This window comes from Musca vetustissima, unplaced genomic scaffold (assembly GCF_032173495.1).
Source record: "Musca vetustissima isolate MV318-11 ecotype Yass unplaced genomic scaffold, APGP_CSIRO_Mvet_v1 utg5762, whole genome shotgun sequence".
In the NCBI taxonomy this organism is placed as follows: Eukaryota; Metazoa; Arthropoda; class Insecta; order Diptera; family Muscidae; genus Musca; species Musca vetustissima.
In genome coordinates, this window is record NW_026879259.1 from 244,238 (window position 1) to 267,054 (window position 22,817).

The 22,817-nt window shown below is 33.3% G+C and overlaps 1 protein-coding gene across 1 annotated transcript in view; it reads right to left on the minus strand.

Annotated features, from left to right (window-relative positions):
• LOC133324076 (uncharacterized) overlaps nt 1-22,569 on the minus strand; it is a 28,897-nt gene extending 6,328 nt beyond the window's left edge. The window contains exons 1-3 of the mRNA XM_061532962.1: nt 22,396-22,569; nt 20,177-20,329; nt 14,648-14,851 (exon numbers count right to left, since the gene is read on the minus strand). Coding sequence (XP_061388946.1) covers nt 14,648-14,851; nt 20,177-20,329; nt 22,396-22,569 — 531 coding nt within the window. The remainder of the gene's footprint in view (nt 1-14,647; nt 14,852-20,176; nt 20,330-22,395) is intronic.
• Between the last annotated feature and the right edge of the window lie 248 nt (nt 22,570-22,817).

Below are 22,817 nucleotides of genomic sequence, written 5' to 3' on the forward strand. Positions count from 1 at the left end.
GGGGGTGAATACTAATAATTTTTGGGAGGGAGGTTTGTTACCATATACGACTACAAATAACCAAATTACAAAGAATTTGGTTTGAAAAACGCGTTCAAGGACCCCAAAATACCGAAAATTGGGGGGTACCCTTATATGGGGGCTACCCGAAAAAATTTACCTATATTTATAATTTATAGTGGAGAAATTTGCAACCTAATACGAACTCGACGTACTCAGTTATAAAACGAGCCCAGGAACCCCAAAATGCCGAAAACTGGGGGTATAAGGGGGCTATCCGAAAATATGGACTCATATTTATAATTTTTAGTGGAGAGATTTGCTACCCAATTAGAACTCAAAGTACCAAATTTCAGCGAATTCAGTTAAAAAACGCGCTAAAGAACCTGAAAATACCGAAAATTGGGAACTATAGGTCTATCTCGTTTTTTTTTGCCTGTTACAAACATATGCACAAAAACATAATACCCTGTACCGCAGTGTGGTGAAGGGTATAATGAGCTCGATGTTTGGATGGATGGATTAAATTTCCATCTGCGAAGCTATCTCATTCCGTTGCCAAACGGACCCATTTTTTAAATGGATGGTGCATGGATATGAGAAAAAGATCGTGGTCAAAGAGCGGTGAAGCACCTCAAACGGTGGCCAAACCAGGACTAACGGCCTGGAAGGTTCTGCTATGCATTTAGTAGGACTGGAAGGGGATTATTTATTATGAGTTGCTTCCATATGGCCAAACGCTAAATTCTGATCTCTACTATAAACAACTGGACCGATTGAAGATAGCAATTGACCAGAAACGGCCAGAATTGGCCAATAGAAGAAGTACCGCGTTTCACCAGGACAACGCTAGGCCACACACATCTACAGTGACTCGCTAGGAACTTCGGGAGCTTGGTTGGGAAGTTTAAATGCATCCGCCATACAGTTCGGACCTTGCACCAAGCGATTATCATATTTTTCTTGCATTGTAAAATTTTTAAATGATAAAAAATAGGTATCTAGGTAGGATTGCGAAAATCGACTACTAGAGTTTTTTTGCAAATAGAGATCTTCTATGAGAGAGGCTTTATGAAGTTGCCTTTGGCCCAAATCGGACATTCCGAAGCATGTTTAATGAAGTCCTATAGTTCGTATACAAATTATGGTTTTTTCCCAAACCTCACATCACATATTTTACACTGTACAGGGGATCTAACCAAATACTTAGAACGGCTGTTTAGATGATGATCGGTCAATATACCGAGGGTCACTCAACTTAAGGGGACCCCCCCATTCTCGGGGTCAAACATTTTGTTGATATAATTCGAATCTACACTAATTATAGAATGTGCCCTCAAAATTTGAAATGAAAATCTCAAGAACTCTTGAAGATATAACCGATTTATTGTGTCAGCATCAAGTGATGGCTGAAGGGCTCCTCAAACTTTAAACGCGTTTTTCTCCAAACATTTTTTTGCGAATGGCGGGCACGATAGCTCAAAAACTAATAACCCGTTTCTCTGTGAGTGTATAGCTATCGTATGAACTAGGATAAAGCCAATCGGTGAAGATCTTCCTCATTTTTTTTAACTTGGGTTTTGGTAAAAAAATCGGCGATTTTCCAAAAATATTTTTTCAAAGGCCCGCCATTTTGTTAATTTTAGAGCGAAGTCAATAATCCTAGTTCATACGAGAGCCAGACACCGTTGGAATTTTCGGATTCCGATGTTCCAGTGAGGAGTTATCATACCCGCCATCAAAAATAAGGGCTTTTCTTTAATTACAAAAAACAACAACAAAACAACAACAAAATTTTTTTGTAAATTATTTTTATTCTATTTTAAATCTTCAATTATATATGTGTAAAGTTACAAACCTTAACAAGCATTTGTATTGATTTACCAGCCCATTGAAAATCTTAAAAAATTAAAATCAAGAATGGGTGGGGTTCCCTTAAACCAAAAGTGACCAAATTTTTATTTTATGGCGTAAATATTTACGTCAGGGGAACATAAATTGGAAAATATGCCTGGGTTAGAAAGTGGAGCTGTTGACCTATAATCGGTCAAGATGGTGCAGAATAGAGTAAGTGATGAATCAGAATAGAGTAAGTATTGCAAACTGCTCCACTCACTGGTTTTTGTGTTTGATCCGCCATTTTGGATCCATTTTAGTTTATTTTTAAAATCCAATTTTATATTTGGAATCAGTTAAGACCATTTTTTTTCATTTTACACAGAAAAGTCTTGGTTGACTTGACCCGCTGAATAGTGACAGATCATTACAAAAGCCCATCAAATTAGTTGGCAAGATTCATTTTCCAGTTAACATTCTGCTTAAATATTGACCGATCTTTATCAAAACATGCATGCTTATTCTTTGGCCCAATCCCCTTCTCCATGCAAAAATTCGCGGTTTTTGAGCAATAATTGCGCTGCACAAAGCTATAATACCCTGACATCTTCGGTGTGTAGGGTATAAAAATTGAAAAATCTCATTACCAACTCTTTTACGCTCCAAGCAAATACAAATCCTTATCAGTTGCCCGAATGATATTACCAAATAATTGAATAATGTTGTATGAAAGTAAAAAAACAACTTGCCCACTACCAGGCAACCCTTTTCTGTTTTAGCTCTTTAACTAAATATTAAACAATTTCCATTTCCTTTACTTACCACCTTGGCTAGGAGAGAAAGTTATTTGCACTTAACATTCCTACGTTAAGTGTGATCACTTCTTTCAGTTTTTTTATTTTAATATTTGATTGCAGATGAAGAAGAAGAATAGCTGTAAGAAAAACACATTTATTCTCGTCTGTCAACATGACCATAACCTAATAAGGCGGTGAGCCAAAGTCCTTTGAGAAGCATTGAAGCACAACCAATATTGTTTTGCTGTAGTTGTTGTTGTTGGCGTTGTTACCCTTTCGTGTGTCTGCATATAATTTTCATTGTTGCATTCTCGCCATATTTACTAGCAGAACATTTTCTGTTTTTTTTTGTTTTTGATGTGTGAAAACGGGTCATTAGCGAAGGCAAACGAGGAAATGCGTCTCTCATTGGATAGGGTTAAATAAAGTTGGTTTGGAAAGGGGTTCAACAAACACCACACAGCTAGCCAGTCAGTGCAACAACGCACACACTCACTCACTCATTTGGCTAATGCTCAATCGGAATTAATAAATATTGACCGACAGCTTGTTAAGGCGTAAAGATATTTGTCTAAGTAATGAAATGAATCGGTTTAGGAAAGAAAAGTAATGCGCGCCCGCTCAAACACAAATCAAAACAAACAGACAAACAAGCGCACACACATATTTGGGAACACACATGGAACAAAACAAAAGAAAAAAAGAGTTTTTTCTTGTTTTCTTTTGCGTTTTGTTTGCAGTGTGTGTGTATGTGCCAGCGCGAGCGATAAGAACGTCTAGAGTTTGGGAACCGTTTGGGAGAAATGCCCATGCATTTCTACAGAGCAAATATAATGCCCTCCAGTTAAGTTAGGTGGGTCAAAGGAGGAACCAACAAAATTCATATGCAAATGTTGACAGTTAACACACACATCCAACAAAATGTCGATGTTGAACGTGATTCGAATGGAATTTTATCTAAAAGCTATGATAGCTCAAGTCGTGTAGCATTTCAAATGTTGGTATATTTTTGATATATTATTTTTTTTTTTTAATTTAGCTTATATATAACATTTTTTGAACTACTAATTTAAATATTTAATTCCCCCAAAATAAACTGTTTTTGGCAGTTTTTGGATATCTAAAATGTAATTATAATACGAAATATATAATTGAGTAGTCGTGTAGATCAGTTAGTATTGGAAAATCATAAGAAAATCACTGTAACTTAATATTGAAATAGGCTTGTAATGTTTGTTTAAAAAAAGTACGACTATAGTGACAGTTTGTGCAAGTAGAGGCCTTAAACAAAAAGTGTACCTTATTAGAATCCTTTATATGGAGACATAAAGAAACATTGGAACAAAACTTTCAGCATTGGGGATGATTATAATTTTTATACGATTAATGTAAACAATTTTTGTATATTATCCTGAAGATGTAATTTAAACTTTGGCATCCTCTGCTGCATTTTTTCCTAAGGTAGACAGAATGAATAACATACCGCACTGTGGTACAGGGTATTATGTCTTTGTACATATAGATACAGACCCATAGTTCATTTTGTGAATATGCATATAATCACTTTCTGAGTCGATTTGTGCATGCCCGTTGATATCAAATTGAAAGCAAAGTACAGGTCGCAATTTGCTACTGGTTATTTATTTGGACGAAACCTATTGAAATTGGTGAATGTCGGTTGATATTTAGATATATCTCCCATTTAAATATACCTCCCAATTTTAAGTTAATTATGCACCAAACTCCCAAATTTGGTATATCTTATCAAACTGAGTACAGTTTAAAATTTTTGAAGTTTTTTTTTGAAATAGGTTCAGATTTAGATATAACTCCCCTATACAGTTTCGTCGGATTTTAGGTAAATAGTGCACCAATGTAGTTTGTCCGATTAACACAACATTTTATACGGAGTGCAGAAATGGGCCTTGACTGTCGACTTTTAAGTTTAATAGAAATCGGTTCATATTTAGATATATATATATATAGCTTAGTCCGATTTTCGGTAAATGGTTCACCATACTTTCCATGTTTGTCCGATTGCCACGAAATTTTGCATAACATGCCAATGTCGAAATCGGTTCAAATTCGGATATAGCGCCTATATATAACTTAGTTCTATTTAAAGTAATATTGCGTGTTTAATGGAAATCAATTGAGATTTTAATGTAGCTCCTATATAATTTTAATTCAAATTTATTTAATAGCATACCAAATACCTAAAGATTGCTGATTGCTACAAAATTTTGCTTAACGTAGTAAATTAAGCCTAGGATGACGTTATTAAGTTATATTGATGATGTCCAACAAATACCCGCCATGTGTCCGATTGAGATGCAATTTTACACAGTTCCGAAACTCTTCTGCAGCATAAGGAATGGGATGTGCCATGTTTGCTTTAAATCGGTCCTGATTCACATTGACTAGATTTTAATATCCTTCAATTTCATGTCAATTATTCTTTAATATAGTCAATTCAGTTGCAATAATAATTTTATGAACATCTCTTGTATGTACCCAAAGTTGTAGGTCCCGTTCGACTTTTGTACTTCCCTTTCTATTCGTCTTTATGGCTTAAATAATTTCATAAGCCCTTTGGAACTGAGATACATGCTATTCTAGGATACATGCTATTCGACAAAAGAGGTAGTGGATCCTAAGAAAGTAAGAAAGAAGAGGCAAAAAATACCAGAATTACAGCATAACAAGTAAACACGACGTTAAGTTCGACCGGGCCGATCTTTTTTAACTCACCACAACGAGGAGTACATTTAAGATATCATTCGGGACCTAAGAGATATTACGATTTTTATCCGATCATTTGACACTCAATGATTTGAGCCAAATATTGGGGATAACGTTATATGGGACTATCCGTAAAATGAATATTGATTATTTTTGTCATGAAAATGTACCAAATGTGAACACAAAATACAGTATTACACCCAAATCGTTTTAAAATGTGCCAAACTCCTCAAAATATTGAAATTTGAAACTTCAGGACCATGAAATGTATTCGCTATAATAAAAGTTAGTTATAAATCTACTCGACTGTAAATTCCACCTAATATTGTAGGATGTTTTACCTTATAAATTTGGACAGTATGGGTGGATGTTCTCAAAATACATGGATATTTGTATATACTTTTTCGGACCATGTCTTCCCGGAGTATATTACAAAACTGACAAAAATAAAGATTTTTGTCATCCCTTAAATATTAACCGATTAAAATTCCAGGCATCTTCTTTGGTCATAACCAACAATTTTGTGGCGATTGGTCAATAAATGTGGCCTTTACTTCCATTAAAAGTTATAATGGATATTAGATCCCCTTACAAAAAATATGAATTATGGTCCACTTTTCGGGGTAGGTTCCATATGAAGTACCCTTATATAAATTGATAGTTCATGTTCTTTTCGGTTAATGAAATTATAGGTCCACCTCTAAGGTTATTTGCCAATAACAATTAAACATCAACATAACAGCCAATTAGAAGTAAGCATTCCTGTTTACCATTTATATTCGGGCAAATTTCTCGTAAAAAAGTTTATAAAGAGAACGCCATTTTGTTTTGCGGTCTCTTAAATATTATTAAATGTTTTACCAGTTTTGTGTGTTCGGAAAAAGTTTTCGAATAAAAGTTGCAAAACTTGTAAAATTAGTAGATTCTTTTGGGTTCTGGAACGGAACTTATGTTCCTAGTGAAAAAATCATATGTGAAAATTTGTCAAATGGTTACAGTATATCATTGGATAAAATTGTGTGCATAGGACCGTTTTTCATTACATCGAAAATTTACTTTACAAACCAAGATCAAGTCAGAAGGTGAGACCCATCGATCCACTTCTTCTGGTACCTCCTCTTGTAATGCTAATTTAATATGAAGCGAATGTAATACCTGATTTGGTCTACATCGCCATGGATGGTATTTTGATTAAAAAAACATATTCGTTTATAAATATAATTGTGAATCCTTTTCGGTTTAAACTTTACAGACCTTAATATTTTGGCTATCTATAGAAACTGAAAAAAGCTTAAATTCCGTATCGGACAAAAAAGCTAAATTCTGAGTAATCATCTCATATCTGAGTATGAACTGAATATAACTAAAGATTAATGTAAAATATTTAAATAAATATTTTGTCTGCACAAATATTTTATATCCCTTCTAGATTTTAAATGAACGTAAATTATGTCGTGTATTATACATACATATATTTTTTTTATTTGAGAGGGAGATATTTTGAAAGCTTAACAACCAGGAAGCATTTAGAAAAATCTAAGGAAAAATTAATTTTAAGTTACACCATTTTAACGCCGGCCATTGTGGTCCAGGTTATTATATGCAGTTAACAACTCTCCCTATCTACCTATTTTAAGAAAATATTATACCTTTTAAAATCAAAAGTGACAAATAGCTTAAGGAATAACGGTAACATCCTCAATTTTGATTTTTCCTAGTAAATTCCCCAAAAATCAATTTCTTAAAGTGATTACCAATAAATATTGGCCAATAATTCATGTTCTATGCTGCGGCATAAGATCAAACATGTGAAACAAATACTGCATGTCTATCAAAGTAAAACTCTCCCTTTTGTTTCTCAATAATAATTTATGTTTATCTGTCTGTCCTGATAGACGAAAAATCCCCTCAAAACGGCTGACAATTGTCACCGAAAAATAACAAAAACAAACACACTCTCGCACACACAAAAAAATCGAAATTAAATTGAAATGAATTCAATTGTCCGCAATGTGATTGTGATTTGTTTGGATGGTTGGTTGGTTAGTTGGCATTTTAGTCATACACAGCACGTACCTCGTTTTATGGCAGATGATCATGTACTGATAGCATTGATGGTACATTACCTACCAAATTTATCCTCATCAGACTCACACTCACGCACTGGCATTCAATGCACTAAACTGCAATAATGCCCAACAATAACAATGCAATATTTAATTGTCAATGAATATACAATGTAGACGAGTATGTATGTAATGTATATAATGGCTGGTTGGCTCGATGGCTGGATGGGATGTGTGAAACATTGTGGAACAATATCAACCAGGACATAGATTTATAACGCTCATTAGACACTCAATAGGACAACAATGAGTGGATGTGAGAGGCATTTACAAGGAGGCACTTTAAAATTAACGTTTACGCACATACATATTCGTATATAAATAGACATTTAGGTACAATAACAAAGACAATTTTTTCGTTAAGTGGCGCCTGTGTGGTCAACGTGTCAAAGGTGAACAATTGACAATGACAATTGTCCAATAGGTCAATACAAATGTTTTTTCTTTTGTTCTTTTGGTTTGGTATTTTTTTGGGTACGAATTCGAAAGTAAGTTGCAGCTGAAAATAATTATTTTCAGGCAAAATAAAATTATGAAATATGTTATAAAACAATGATTGTGGCGTGAGATTGCAGCTGTAATTTTATTTAAGGTTTATTTCTGTTGTGCCAATTAATTGAAGGGTCTGTCAAGTTGTGGTGAGGTGTATAAAACTCGTGGCAAATATTACATCTGTCAGCCGATAAGTTATATACGAAAACAATACGTTATAGAAGAAGACCACCTTATCGCTATGTCTTTACTATTGAAATAGATCTACCTATATGTAGTCTTCTGTATATTATTGTAAAAAGTGCTGACGTTGAAAAAAATTAAATTTTATGCCCAAATTGCCCATAAAGAGGGAACATCTGACTTTTCGGCCCAACATTTAATATTCAGATGGAATTCTCCTAAATTATAAGCATGAACATGGCCAACCATCGGATCAAATTGAAAACATATTCATTTGTGAAACATCGAACTACCGCGAGCACGATAAAAATTAGTTTAGGTTGGTGGTTTTCAGTAGTTGGCCAGTCAATGCCTGGTGAGGGCTTTGAAAAAGGAAAAAGTTATAGAATGATTGCCATTGATCTACCTATACTTCTAGAAGTCGCGTAATCTTAGTGAAGTGCTTTTTCTATTCATATCCCCTCATGTCAATCATCTTTTTTAATTAAGATATAGCTCGCAGCTATACATTTCTTATTAAAAATATTCAAATTTTGTTAGTTCGCATGAGACCAATTTTCATAAAATGTGTTCAATAGGAAAATAGTTATGACTAAAATAAATGAGGTTTAAATTTTGGCCGATAATCCAAATCTAAGTGTACCTGGAGAAGATATGTAAATCAGAAACAATCCGAAGAATATTGCGTCAGCATGGTAATGTTGCACTGAAAAAGCCATTCAAAATCCCTAAAAAAGGAAAACCGATTGGAGTTCGTTCAAGAACACGAAAAAATTATTGTGTATTTTGAAATCTGTTATTTTTGCAAATTTAACTTCCGATCGTAAAGCACGGTATGGGGCTGTATGAGCGCTGTCGGCAATCTAGTTTTTATTCAAGGCATTTTGGACACGATTTATTGTTTAAACATTCTTAAAGGTAACTTCAAATGTAAATGTAGGATTGGGGACAACATTTTCATTTTATTAAGATAATGACCCCAAACATAAATCCCAGGACGTTCGAGAATTGATGCTTTATAATTGTCCAAAAGTGATTCAAACACCTCCTTATCAAACACATCCTTATCTAAAATTCAACTTGCTCGTTCGACGTTTTTCAATACGAAAGTAAAACACATGTATCGTCAGTAAACTACATGTATTGACAAAGTTTTACACGTCTGCGGTCAAAAAAGGAGCTTCTATTAACAAAAAACAAAAAGACGTAACTACAAGTGGGTTTTGTTTGATAAATGCAAAAAGGCGTAACTAACAACAAATTCACGTTTTTACTTAATTGTTATGACTGCCATTAAACTAAATAACTAAATTTGTTAAAGAAAATTACAGTCTATTATTCGTCATATGCAATATCACCCTGCCGGACATACTTTTTCATTTCACATGGCATGTTTATAGTTTTCATTCATTTGCTTCTCCTACACAATTATTTTTTGTTAGTTACGCCTTTTTGCATTTTAGCTAACGGTATTTATATGAAAGTTACCGAAATACGTCGACGTACAAATTCAACTATGACAGAACGTATTATTATTTTTTTTTTTTTTGTTTGTTGAAAATAAAAGCAAAACATAATGAAAATATGAATTTTGAATTAGAAAATAAAATATTTTTGTATAATAATTTTTAATTTTTTTGTAATATTTATATTATTCCCTTGAAGATATGAATTCGGCGTAGTTGGGTAATACGGCCGTACACAAAATTTTGCCATAGAGAGGAAGTTGAACATTCTTGTATGCCCCATCGGATAATAGGTAACATTGTTATATAGATATTGATTATTTTATTGCATTCATTAAGACGTTCATGTTGACATATAAAAAAAGATTAACATTTAATTCATTCATTAGTATGCAATTATATCATTTGTGACTCACTGCATTTTTGTTTAGTCAAATTGAATTTTTTAATATTCTTGTTCTATCATGAGTCTTTGTGAGTGTTTTGTTATGTGTTTTGTTTTGTTGTTTCCTTAAACTGTAAGAGATTTTTAGACCTCGAAATATAAAAATGTGGCTCATACGATATCAGGAAAACTTAAAACAAATCCTTGTTCAAGTGCCTCTAAATATATATAGAAATCAGTAATACAAGTTCAAAAGTCGGACGTGGCCGACCACTTTGGGTACATACAAGAGATGATAATGTGTATAACATCCTGTTGATAGAAGAGAGATCTTTAGATGACCATTGACATGGAATCTGGTTAAAAACAAATGTGATCTACATACATAAAAGCCATACACATACCATTCTAAAACCTTTAAAACAAATTGCATGTCTATCGGACAGACTTGAACTTTTGGTGTAACATTTGTATGAAATCCGGCAAAAATTTATATGGGAGATATATGTAAATCTGAACCAATTTCAACAAAACTTCACACACATCAAACTGGACTTTATTCAGTATGCTGTGCAAAATTTTGTCTCAATCGGACCAATATTAGCAGTATGGTGCTCTATTTATATAAAATCACACGAAACTATTTCTGGGAACCGTATCTAATGGTTCGATTACGGATGGCAACCATAGTTTAGTGGCGTTGCCAGTAGCCAAATTTGCATTATGGATGGCAACTGTTGTCAAATTCAGGTGCTTCAAATAGAATTTTTCGGCAACCATTTATTTGTGATTGCTGTTTACAATAACTGAACTTTGTAGGCTTCCCATAATGGCTAATATTACTACAAAGGAAAAATTTGAGGTCCTTATTGCCGGATGGAAGCTCACCCAAATGTAGCACGCATCGTGCGGACTTTTGTTCAAACCAAAGCCACTATTGATGATGTGAGGAAGGCTATTTCAGAAGACCTTAACTGCTATGGCCCGCCAACACGCATTCCAAATGAATGACAGAAAGTGGCGAACATCTTCTTTTGGGTCCATGATATGTACGTGGGTATCATCAATACATCCGACAACACTCTGGAACTTTGTTTTCGAATAAACAATTTTTATTCTTCCCTTTTTCTTCCTCCGTTAATATGGATACAATCCAAATTTTACACATTAGCCGGATAACTTCGGCGAAAAGCACCGACATTGTCGGTTGAGCCATGCAAAGGTTGAAGTCATTGCTATGGGACTTTTGAAAACTTCCCTCCACAAAAAACATCAGAGCTGCACACATTTTTAAGAGAAGAGGAATTGCTGTTGACCGCCAGTCTTTCGGAAATCAGGGTTTAAGGCTTCATCTATGTACACAACGGCATATTTTGGTAGTCGAAAATACGCTTTCAAGCTAATATGAGCAGTTGATTGAACATTTCTCTAAACGTCAGCATCTACTCACAGAACTGATGGTAGTTCTAATAGATTTTTCTCTTAAATGCCTTCTAATAAATGACAAACATTGAACAACTTATTACTACTGAGCTTATCATCACATATAATTAGTTTTTCTAAAATATTTTATTCATTTTTTTGTTTGTTTACAATATTTCTAGTTGTAGAAATGTCGAAACAGTATTAGAAGTTTGCTGCACCATTTACATACAATCGGACGAAACTATATATGAGAGCTATATCTAAATCTGAACCGATTTTCTCCAATTTCAATAGAGATCGTCCTTGGGCCAATTAAGTGGGATGTGCCAAATTTCATCCAAGTCGGATCATAAATGCGACCTGTACTTTGGACGGAATATGTCTACACTAAATTGAGCTCATGGTCTGGGAGTGGAAATTCAATAGCTCATGTTTTTGAGTCGTGACAAGGTTTTTTTGCTAGTATCATGAAGAAAAACCCTTTATATTTTTGTTTGTTACTTTGTATGTAATTTTTGAGCTGTTATATCAACTGCCAAATCAAATTTTTATGGAAAATATCCTTGTTCTTTCTCGAGTCATTGTGCGCCCTTTTCTTAATTTTTTCCTTTAACCGTAATACCGCAAAAAGTTTTTAAAAAAGTCAGACTTTCAAAATGTATATAAGTAATCCATTTTTAGTCACCGCCAGGGATGGTCCGTGTGACGAATTTTTAGTTTTTCGACTTTTGAAATTTTATATTAATTTGAGTAAAGCATGTGTAATGTCCAAATTGATTAATGGAAATAGCTAATTTGTCAATCAGTGAGCGGAGCAGTATAGTCGGACGGGGCCGACCATACGATACCCTACACAACTACCACGAACTCTAACTTTCTGAGGATTTTTATTACGAGTCTGAGTAATATTTCGTGATATTTGCCCCCTCTTGCCCGATTAGTGGTCAACAACACCTCTTCCTTACTTTTTCGAATATTCAGTACAGTCCTTCTAATTACTTGTCCAGATTACCGTCACTGTGGTTTTTGTTGTGATTTTCGGATTATACTCGACTCGAAAACACACACAAAATTAAGTTTTCGGTCCATTTCATCCCAAAATTTTAATCTGATCATCACCGAAAATTGTAGGCGTTGTTCTTGACCATAACTGGAACTTCATGAACATTTTTAAAGCCATCAGCGGGTAATGGGTTACTAAATAATATCTGTATACGTAAGAACCTTGACTGTAACTCCCACATCTGAGTAGATACATCACTATATTTGGTATGATTTAAAGGCTCCTCGGGTCTACATCCTCCAGGAGTAAATATATATGCCATAGAATACAAATGTTGTCATTTTTCACACAAAAGTCAGGGTCCATTTGACCCGCTAAATATTGACCGATCTTTATCAAAACATGCATGCTTATTCTCTGGCCCGATCCCCTTCTCCATGCAAAAATTCGCGGTGTTTGGGCCATAATTGCGGCCTCTGGAGCGACCAGAAAAACCGACAAAAATAATGTTTTTGGTCCATTTCATCCCCTAAATATTAATCGATCTTTTCCAAAAACAATAGGGGTCTTCATTGGCCAGACCCTATCCTATCGTGAAGATTGGTCCATAACTGTGGCCTGTATCGTGTTTACAAATTATAATGGACAGACGGACGGACGGACACACATGTCTAGATCGACTCAGCTAGTCGAGATATGACGATCGGTATATTTAAAGGTGGGTCTAGGACCAATATTTCGCGGCGTTACAAACATTTGGGGCTGCACAAAGCTATAATACCCTGCCAACATAGTTGTGTAGGGTATAAAAACCTAATGGATTTGTTTCTGACAGGCCATCTCTGGTCACCGCTAAATAGATTTACAAATACCATGTTTCGAACATCTAAATTCATTTAAAATCGACTTTTCTGACTACTTAAATATATTTGAAAACTCCAGAATTTAGCTCTCTAAATAAATTTAAACAATTGTTCGCCACTCCCCAATATATTTAAAAAATTCGACCTTTAAAATATATTTAAAAACCATCGTTCTTGAACTCTCAAATATAAGTTTTGAAGGCCATTGAGCTTTCTAAGCCGATAAAGGATATTCACTTTTTTTTGAATATCCACGTTAAGCTTTCTACGATATATAAAAATCCATATCTTGAGAAATGACACATTAAGTCCTTCTTAAGGACAACTTTTTAGTCCACATAAAAGCATTCCTTTTTTGGGTCTTTTGGGCTTTATTGAAACTATATCAAAATACGATGTTCGAGCTCTTAGAAATCAGTCTTAGACATCCCAAAGTGATACTGGATTTGGTTCGTTTCCACTCTTTAAAAATAAAAACAAATTATTTTTTTGCTTGTCTTGTCATTTGAAGTTTATTTTCTTATTTTTTATAGCTATTACATACTATGAGGCAAAATGTATAATATAAAAAAATATTTATATATAAAATACTACAAACTATAAATATTTAATACGAACTATATCACAGTAGCTGCAGAACAAATCAATAATACGAAAACATATTTTTATATGTATAAGATATAATGATACGAATTAAAAGTAGATAAATGTGAGCATGCAGGAGAATATAAAATCGAACTGATAAATAATAACAATAAATATGACTGAATAAATAAATAAGTTTAAATAAAAATGGAATAATAACTTATATGAAAAGTTTTGAAAAAAATATAAATAGTTGTCATGGAATATTCAGTTGTTTGTTTTGTGAAGAGATTATTATCAGTATAAATAATTAGAACATTCGAATATTATTATTCGAGGTTAGCTGTCTTATTGGATTTTTTGTTTATTATTTCTATTCCGACGATTTTGTTGTTTCCTTGGCGTTTTCCTCTTTTTCGGTGTTTGTTTTGTTTCCTGATTCTGTTGTTTGCTATTCATTGGCATTTTTGTTGTTTGATTATTATTTTCTACACCACCCATTAGCTTTGTGGTGCGGCGTAATAATTTGATTAATTTTCTTATATATGTTAAATAACGAGATTTGGCAAATTTCAAATCGATTGGACTTATTTGAATTAATTTTCCTTCTTTATTATCATTATTTGATTGTTTATTGTGTTTATTCCAATTTAGCGGTGACACTTTTTTAATATCAGTATCGAATTTTAAGAGAGATTCCATTCGACGACGCGGTATTAACAATGAATCGATGGTGCGTGATACCTTGGATTTTGTAGTTGTATTATTAATGGCATGTTCAATATTACATAGAATTGTTCGGGCATTATTACGCAGCGACAATAACTCTCGGGAGGTTTGACTTTGTTGCATACCCTTGTTATAATCCCAGGTCAGTTGAGCTCGATGTAAATAATCGAAGCCGGCTACATATTTTTGCATTTGGTGATAACAGCGACGAAGAGAGAACTGGAAATAGGAAAACAAGATGGGAAAATGTTATTAGATTTTTTTTAAATAAAAATATATGTAAGACTTAAAATAAATAAATGTGAAAATAAATGTAAAAAAATTTCTTGATTCTAATCTTTTCTAAAATATTGATCTATTTCCTCTTTTTTTAAATTCACTTCCGTTGCACATGCAAATTTCCCCACAAATAAATCACATTCTATTTTTCTACAGCGTTCACAGTTCATTGAACTTGAATCCGATCAATCGATCAGTATGTTTGCTAATTCTATTGCAAATTTGTTTTTGTTGTTGTTTTACATCATTCATCTGCTGAATGACATGTGAACACTAAATTAAGTGATGGCATTAAAACAAATAACGCTAAATCTATAAATAATTCATTGCAAAAACTAAACTAAAATAAATAAATACGTATTTCTTTAAATAGATTTTTTTGCTTAACAAAATTTCGTAATATATTTATAAACAAATGGTGTGGACACTATTATATTTAGCGAAATGAGTTGTTAAAAAAAAAAAGGAAGTACCTACTTGTGTGGCCGACTATATAATACTCTACACAACTATTTATATGGGTATTTTTAACTCCTTCGGTGTACACATCAGGTGTCTGAGTATATCTGAGTGTTATCATGACTATAATACAGATTAGGATCAAGATAGACTCATATTTACATTTTGGGATGTGCATAGAATCACTTTCTGAGCCAATTTATGCATTACCAAATATTTGGGCCAAATCCTAAATCAACAAATTATGAAATTTTATGATTATTTATTTTACGATTATACGAAATTAGGTATGCAATTTTTATAAACCCGTCGTCAGCGCCATCTATTGATGGGCATTATTCAACTGAAATCTGTTTTTTATGTCCAAACTATCTACTGTCTAACTTTTGAACAGATTATTGCATTTCAACAAAAATGGTGTCATATAAAATTGTAAATAGTCATTCAGCAAAAAAATCATATAACACAAATATTACCGAATGACATTTTAGAAAATTTTAGTACTACATTTCATATTAAAATTAAAATTATTTTTCGAGAAATTATGCAATTGTACCTTTCATATCGCAACAATTTGATTTAACCAGTGAGCGGAGCATTAAAATCGGACGGAGCCGACCATATGATACCCTACACAACTTCCACGAAAATCGAACTTCCTGCTCTTCTATATTCTAAGCTTGGGAAATATTTCGCGATATTTACACCCTTTTGCAAATGTTTTCGGTCCAGTTCATCGCAAAATTATTATCTGATCATCACCGTATTGTCCTTGACCATACCTGGATCCTCATGAAAAATTTAAAAATATATTACCGCCCTCTAGTGTGGCAATGGGTTACTAAATAATATCTGAATACGTAAGCACCTGTAAATACTTAAGTGTAACTCCGACACCCGAGTACATACGATAATAAAATTGGTATCAATTCGAAGGTCGACCACTCCTCTTGTATACATTGTCAACTTCTCGGATCTATGTCCTTCAGGGGTAAATATATACGCTATAGAATACAAATATTGTAATTTTTCACATAAAAGTCAGGGTCCACTTGACCCGCTAAATATGGCCGATCTTTATCAAAATGGGCATGCTTATTCTTTGGCCCTCTTTGGATCCCCTTCTCCATGTAAAAAATCGTGATGTTTGGGCCATAATTGAGTCCTCTGGAGCGACCAGAAAATCAGAAAAAAATAAAGTTTTTGGTCCATTTCATCCCCTAAATAGTAACCGATATTTACAAAAACAATAGGGGTCTTCATTGGGCAGAACCCATCCTACATGCAAAATTTCGTGAAGATTGGTCCATAACTGTGGCCAGTATCGTGTTTACAAATTATAATGGACAGACGGACGGACGGACACACATGCCTAGATCGAATCAGCTAGTCGAGATATGATATGATCGGTATACTTAAAGGTGGATCTAGGATCAATATTTCGCGGCGTTACAAACTCTTGGGGCTGCACAAAGCTATAATACACTGACAACATAGTTGTGTAGGGTATAAATATTTACAGTAGGTCAAAATTTTTAGGATAAACAAATGCAGTTTAAATTTTGCATAATCAATATTTGTATCTACTCATTCAATAGATGGCGTTGATGACAAATTTTTCAAATTAAGGCAAGACAACGGCAGTTGATATTTGTTATAACTTTTGAATGCGTAATGATGCAGAAATAATTTGAATGCTCTTGGTTATTAGGACATACACTATCTGGCAATTCAAAGATTTTTTACAGATTTGCCATGTGAACAGAAAATTACAGTTTTCATAACTTTTTAACGTATAACGATACAGGCACAAATCAAATGTATATTTTTAACTCATAATATCTTATTTTATTTATCTTAAAAGGGTTTAATATAGTTCTACAGACCAGAAATGTGAAGAATCATTCAATATCCTGGAACGATATATATTTATGTAATGCAGAATAAAGTATACAACTGTATCCTTCTTATGGCACCACTTTCATTTTAATATAGACAATGCGAAAAGAAAAGAGGTATGCTAGCGCCATCTATTAATGGATATGAATCAAAAATTACAAATAGTGAAGTTTTTATTCTTTCACAAGAATGTATACGATTATACCTTTCATTGTAATAATTATTGTAATATCGAGAATACGAAATCATTTATACCAAAAATAACTGAGATTTAAGTTTTGCATGATCGATTTTTGGATCTACCCAATCAATAGATGACACTGACGGCAAGTGTTTGCCAGGGTTGACATCTTAACAGAAAATCGCCAGATTCTGTATAAATTTTGAATGTGTAATTTAAATAGATATTGATTCAAAATTTTCGCCATATTAACCTACCGCAACAATAGATGGCGTCGCAAAAGGCTGTTTGGAAAATCGGGGTATTGGTATAATTAAGATAACATTAAAATGAGCTTTAAGCTGAACGTAACCCTTTACATTTTCCATATATCACAATTCGTTCAAAAATTATGAGCATTTTAAAAATGCTTTAATTTTCCCTAACAGCCTGACAATTTGGCGACCATAGCGCCATCTATTGATGACGCTTAATATAACACATTATTTATCTTAATAGAATAACGTGTAAATAAGTTACGGCCAGAAGAACAGAAGGAAAAATTCGCCACAGGTCAGGTTTTCTAGTGGACCTATTATTTATGAAGTAAAGCAACAGCAAATTGTAGGGTATAAATACTATAACCTATCCAATAATTCGATTACAAAATTTATTTGTGCCACACTGTCAGATACCTTAACATCTAAATGTAAATAAACAACAATAATTGCTTGAGTCGATAAAAACAACAATAAAAACAACAACAACAGCACCCAAGTAAGTGGCAGAAACAACAACAGCAATTGATTTTATTCAATCGTACGATAAGTAAGTCAAAACCAAAGGAGACTTGTCATAACAAAACGTTGTGGAATGGTTTTGGAAAAATGTATTGAAATGAAAAAAAAAGTTTGAATATCTGATAATTTATAAACGCTTTTTCTAGATTTCATGAAAAAAAAAATATCCAAATAAAAACCAGTAAGGAAAGTATTAAAGTCGGGCTGGGCCGACTATATTATACCCTTCACCACCTTGAGTATATTCTACATATGTATCGTAAGAACATTGACGTGAAATTGAACGAATTTGATAATCAGACATGCATTGATTAACATGAATAGGTCGAAATTATATATAGAAGCTATGTTATATCTATATCGAAACAGATTTCAAGGAAACTTGTCAGAGACAAATTTATATTAACTTCAGTACGTTTTGTCAACAGGCCTAGCTGTGGATCTTTAGTGCACCATTTACTTAAAATCGGACGAAACTATATATGGTAGCTATATCTAAATCTGAATCGATTTTCAGGAAACTTAACACATATCATTCTAGACTTAATTCAGTACGCTATGCAAAAATTCGTGCAAATCGAATGATTTGCGGGACTAAAGTCCGTAAATCGGGCAAAAATATATTGGGAGCTATATCAAAATATCAATTTCAATAAATAAATGAGCTGTACCAAATTTCTGCCAAATTGGATTATAAATGCGACCTGTACTTTGTTTACAATTTAACATCAACAGACGGACAGACATGCATAAAGTGATTCTATGCATATTCTCGAAAGGAACCATGGGTCTATCTCGATTCATTTTGCCTGTTACAAACATATGTACATAGACAATACCCTGTACCACAGTGTGGTGAAGGGTATAAAAAAATGTTTCAATAAGAGAGGATGTGGATGAGGACTTCGATTTGATAGAAAACAATCCTTCCAAAAACTAATATTAGAGATCGACTACGTTTAAAAAAGCCACGCCTTGTATTAGTCCCTGAAAAAATATTATTGAAAAAATAAATGCCTTAAACATATTTTCATACTTCTTAATCAATGTGTAATCAATGGGAAAACAATTTTCAATATTTATTCTGAGCACTCTGAACATCTTCCTCATTATAAATCTCTTGAGTGTGTACTTGTGTGTAATGGCAATAATAAAAACATTGTTAAGCAGTCACTGTCTGAATATTTAAAATAACACTAACCGCACGCTCACACACGCCCCCCACAAAACCCACTATTCCCTCTATAGTCAACAGAAAATAAACTGGGGGATTCCACGGAAATAAAAACAGCAATAACAACAATACGACCGGCAAATTCATGTGATACAATTGAAGATTGATGATTCATTAGCAATTTTATGGAAACCAAATATGATCAATTATTGCCGTTAAATAGGTTTTTTTGCTGAACAATCTATGCTTTGGTTTTTGTGTGTATGGCAGCATTATTTCATTTATTTTGAAGAGTTATGTTTTACAAATAAAGACATAATGCTTGAGGGGGTACACTCATGGTCCTATACGATTTTATTTATTTATTTATTTTTTTTTTTTTTGTACATACGCAATATCATTCTACAATTCTTGACCGCATTGATTTTTTATCATTCCCTTTCAATTGGATTGTTGTAAAAAAAAAGAAAATAAATAAAACTTTAGCACTGCTGTGACGTCAATCGTGTTTTATCGTGGTTACGGAATTTCATAAAATTCCGGTAATTTTTAATGACAACATCATGACTAGGGTTAAATACGTTAAATAGCTGTGTGAATATCGTCACCAGCCACGGACGTAACATTAATTGATTTGGTTATATTAATTTATTTGTCCTTAGTTAGGACTTATTGTTCTGAGAAATGGTTTTATGTTTTTCTTTCATGATAATTGGTTGCAATTTTATTATTATTTGCATATTGAATAGAATAACAATTTGGTTAATACTTACATTCGATTTTTCTTCGATTTGCGGCAAAAATTTATATTTGTTATCATAGCCAACATTCCACATACTCATATTGCGTATATCAATTGCCACCAATTGCCGGGCATTAAGGGAATGATGTTCCTTAACTGTAGCCTTCTGAAGGGTGCGTAAAATCTGAAAGAAAACAGAAAATATTCTTTTTAGATAAAAATAGACGTAATAAATATAGAATATAGATAAGTAAAATATCTTTAAAAAATCTACACCATGTGTGAGTCCTTGAAGAAAAATATTTTTAAAAAATCGACGCCAGGCATAGTCAATAAAATAATATTTTTTAAAATCTACGATTTGTATTAAACCCTAAAAATGATTTTAAAACATTCACAACCTGCAATAGTCTTTGAAAAAATATTTTTAAAAAATCTACGTCTTTTATTAGATCTTAGATCTACAAAAATAATAGTTACGTTGGCAATATAAGTGCAAGTTTTTAATAATTGCATCTCCCGCTTTTCGGAATATTGAAGGTACTAGACCTAGTTTCCAAACTTAGTGTTCTCTCAGAGGATAAGAAGGCCCTCAACGATATTATAAATTATGAAAAACGTTTTTATACCCTTCACCACACTGTGGTACATGGTATTATGTCTTTGTGCATATGTTTGTAACAGGCAAAAATACTCGAGATAGACCCATGGTTCCTTTTGAGAATATGCATAGAATCACTTTCTGAGTCGATTTATGCATGTCCGTCCGTACGTCCTGGTGTTTTTGTTAACAAAGTACAGGTCGCATTTATGATCCGATTTGGATGAAATTTGGCACAGGTCACTCAATTGGCCCAAGGACGAAGCCTATTGAAATTGAAAAATCGGTTCAAAATTAGATATAGCTCTCATATATATTTTCGTCCGATTTAAGGTAAATGCTGTACCCAAGTCCCCATTTATCTTTCGATTTGCCGGAAATTTGGCATAGCGAAATGGATTAGGTCTAGAATGATGTGTGTTAAGTTTCCTTAAAACCGGTTCAGAATTAGATATAGCTCCCATATATATCTTCGTCCGATTTAAGGTAAATGCTGTACCAAAGTCCCCATATATCTTTCGATTTGCCCGAAATTTGGCATAGCGAAATGGATTAGGTCTAGAATGATGTGTGTTAAGTTTCCTGAAAATCGGTTCAGATTTAGATATAGCTCCCATATATATCTTCGTCAGATTTAAGGTAAACGGTGTACTAAAAACCCTATATATCTTTTGATTTGCCCGAAATTTGTCATAACGAAATGGATTAGGTCTAGAATGATGCGTGTTAAGTTTCCTGAAAACCGATTCATTTTTAATTATAGCCCCATATATATCTTCGTCCGATTTAAGGTAAATGGTGTACCAAAGTACCTATATATATCTTTTGATTTACCCGAAATTTGGCATAGCGAAATGAATTAGGTCTAAAATTATGTGTGTTATGTTTCCTGAAAATCGGCTTCCATATATATTTTCGTCCGATTTAAGGTAAATGGTGTACTAAAGTCCCTATATATCTTTCGATTTGCACGGAATTTGGCATAGCGTACTTAATTAAGTTCGTGAAAATCGGTTTGGATTTACATATAGCTCCTTATACATTTTCGTCCGATTTAATGTAAAAGGTGTACCAAAGTCCCTATACATATTTCGATTTGCACAAAATTTGGCATAGTGTACTGAAATGAGTCTGGAGTGATGAGGATTGTGCACTAAAGACCCAAAGTTTGTCCGATTTACACACAATTTTGTACAATAAACTGTAGTTAATATAAGTTAACCTCTGCCATTCTCATTAAAATCTGTTCAGATTTATATAGCCTCTACATATATATTTTCGTCCGATTCTACACAAAATTGACACAAATTTTGCACAACGTACTAACATTTTGAAATGTGGAAAGTTTTGAAATCGGTTCAGATTTGGATAGAGCTTCTATATATATTTTCTCCCGATTTTACGTAATTTTGTCCCATTGTAAGTAGTAACCCTATATCTGAACAAAGAACAATTTAGTATAGATAGCAGAATTCGACGTCTGTTAGCATTCATCTGTTGAATATACCCAAAGTGGTGAAGGGTATCATATTGTCGGCCCCGCCCGACTTTACTGTTTTACTTATTGGTTAATTATTTTTTTTTAATTCTGTCGATTCCTCCAACCTGAAAATCATAATTATTTTTCTACTAAATAAGTTCCAACTTACCTTTTTGAGAGGCGGCTTCTTATTTGTCTTTTTATTATCCACATTATTGCTATTAATATAATGTCCACCGCAGGGATTATACCAGACAATATCATTCGAATTCATTGTTCGAGTATACAGATCATGCCAACTGGTGGTATGACGTTTGTGTAATAATCTCTCTTCGGTTTCCATTTCAGTCAACGACGATTGATGTTGATAATGATGATGATTAACATTATTACTATTACTATTATTAATATTGATGTTGTTGTTGTTGCGGCTGTTATGATTGTTATTGTTATTATTATTAGTTTCGTCCAATAGAAAATCCAATGGTGCTTCAGGATGTTGCACCAAATGATGAGATGGCAGTCGAGATGGAAGGCGGGCGGAATAATGGTGGTGTTGCAGTAAATTATGTTGTTGTGGCACCGGAACAG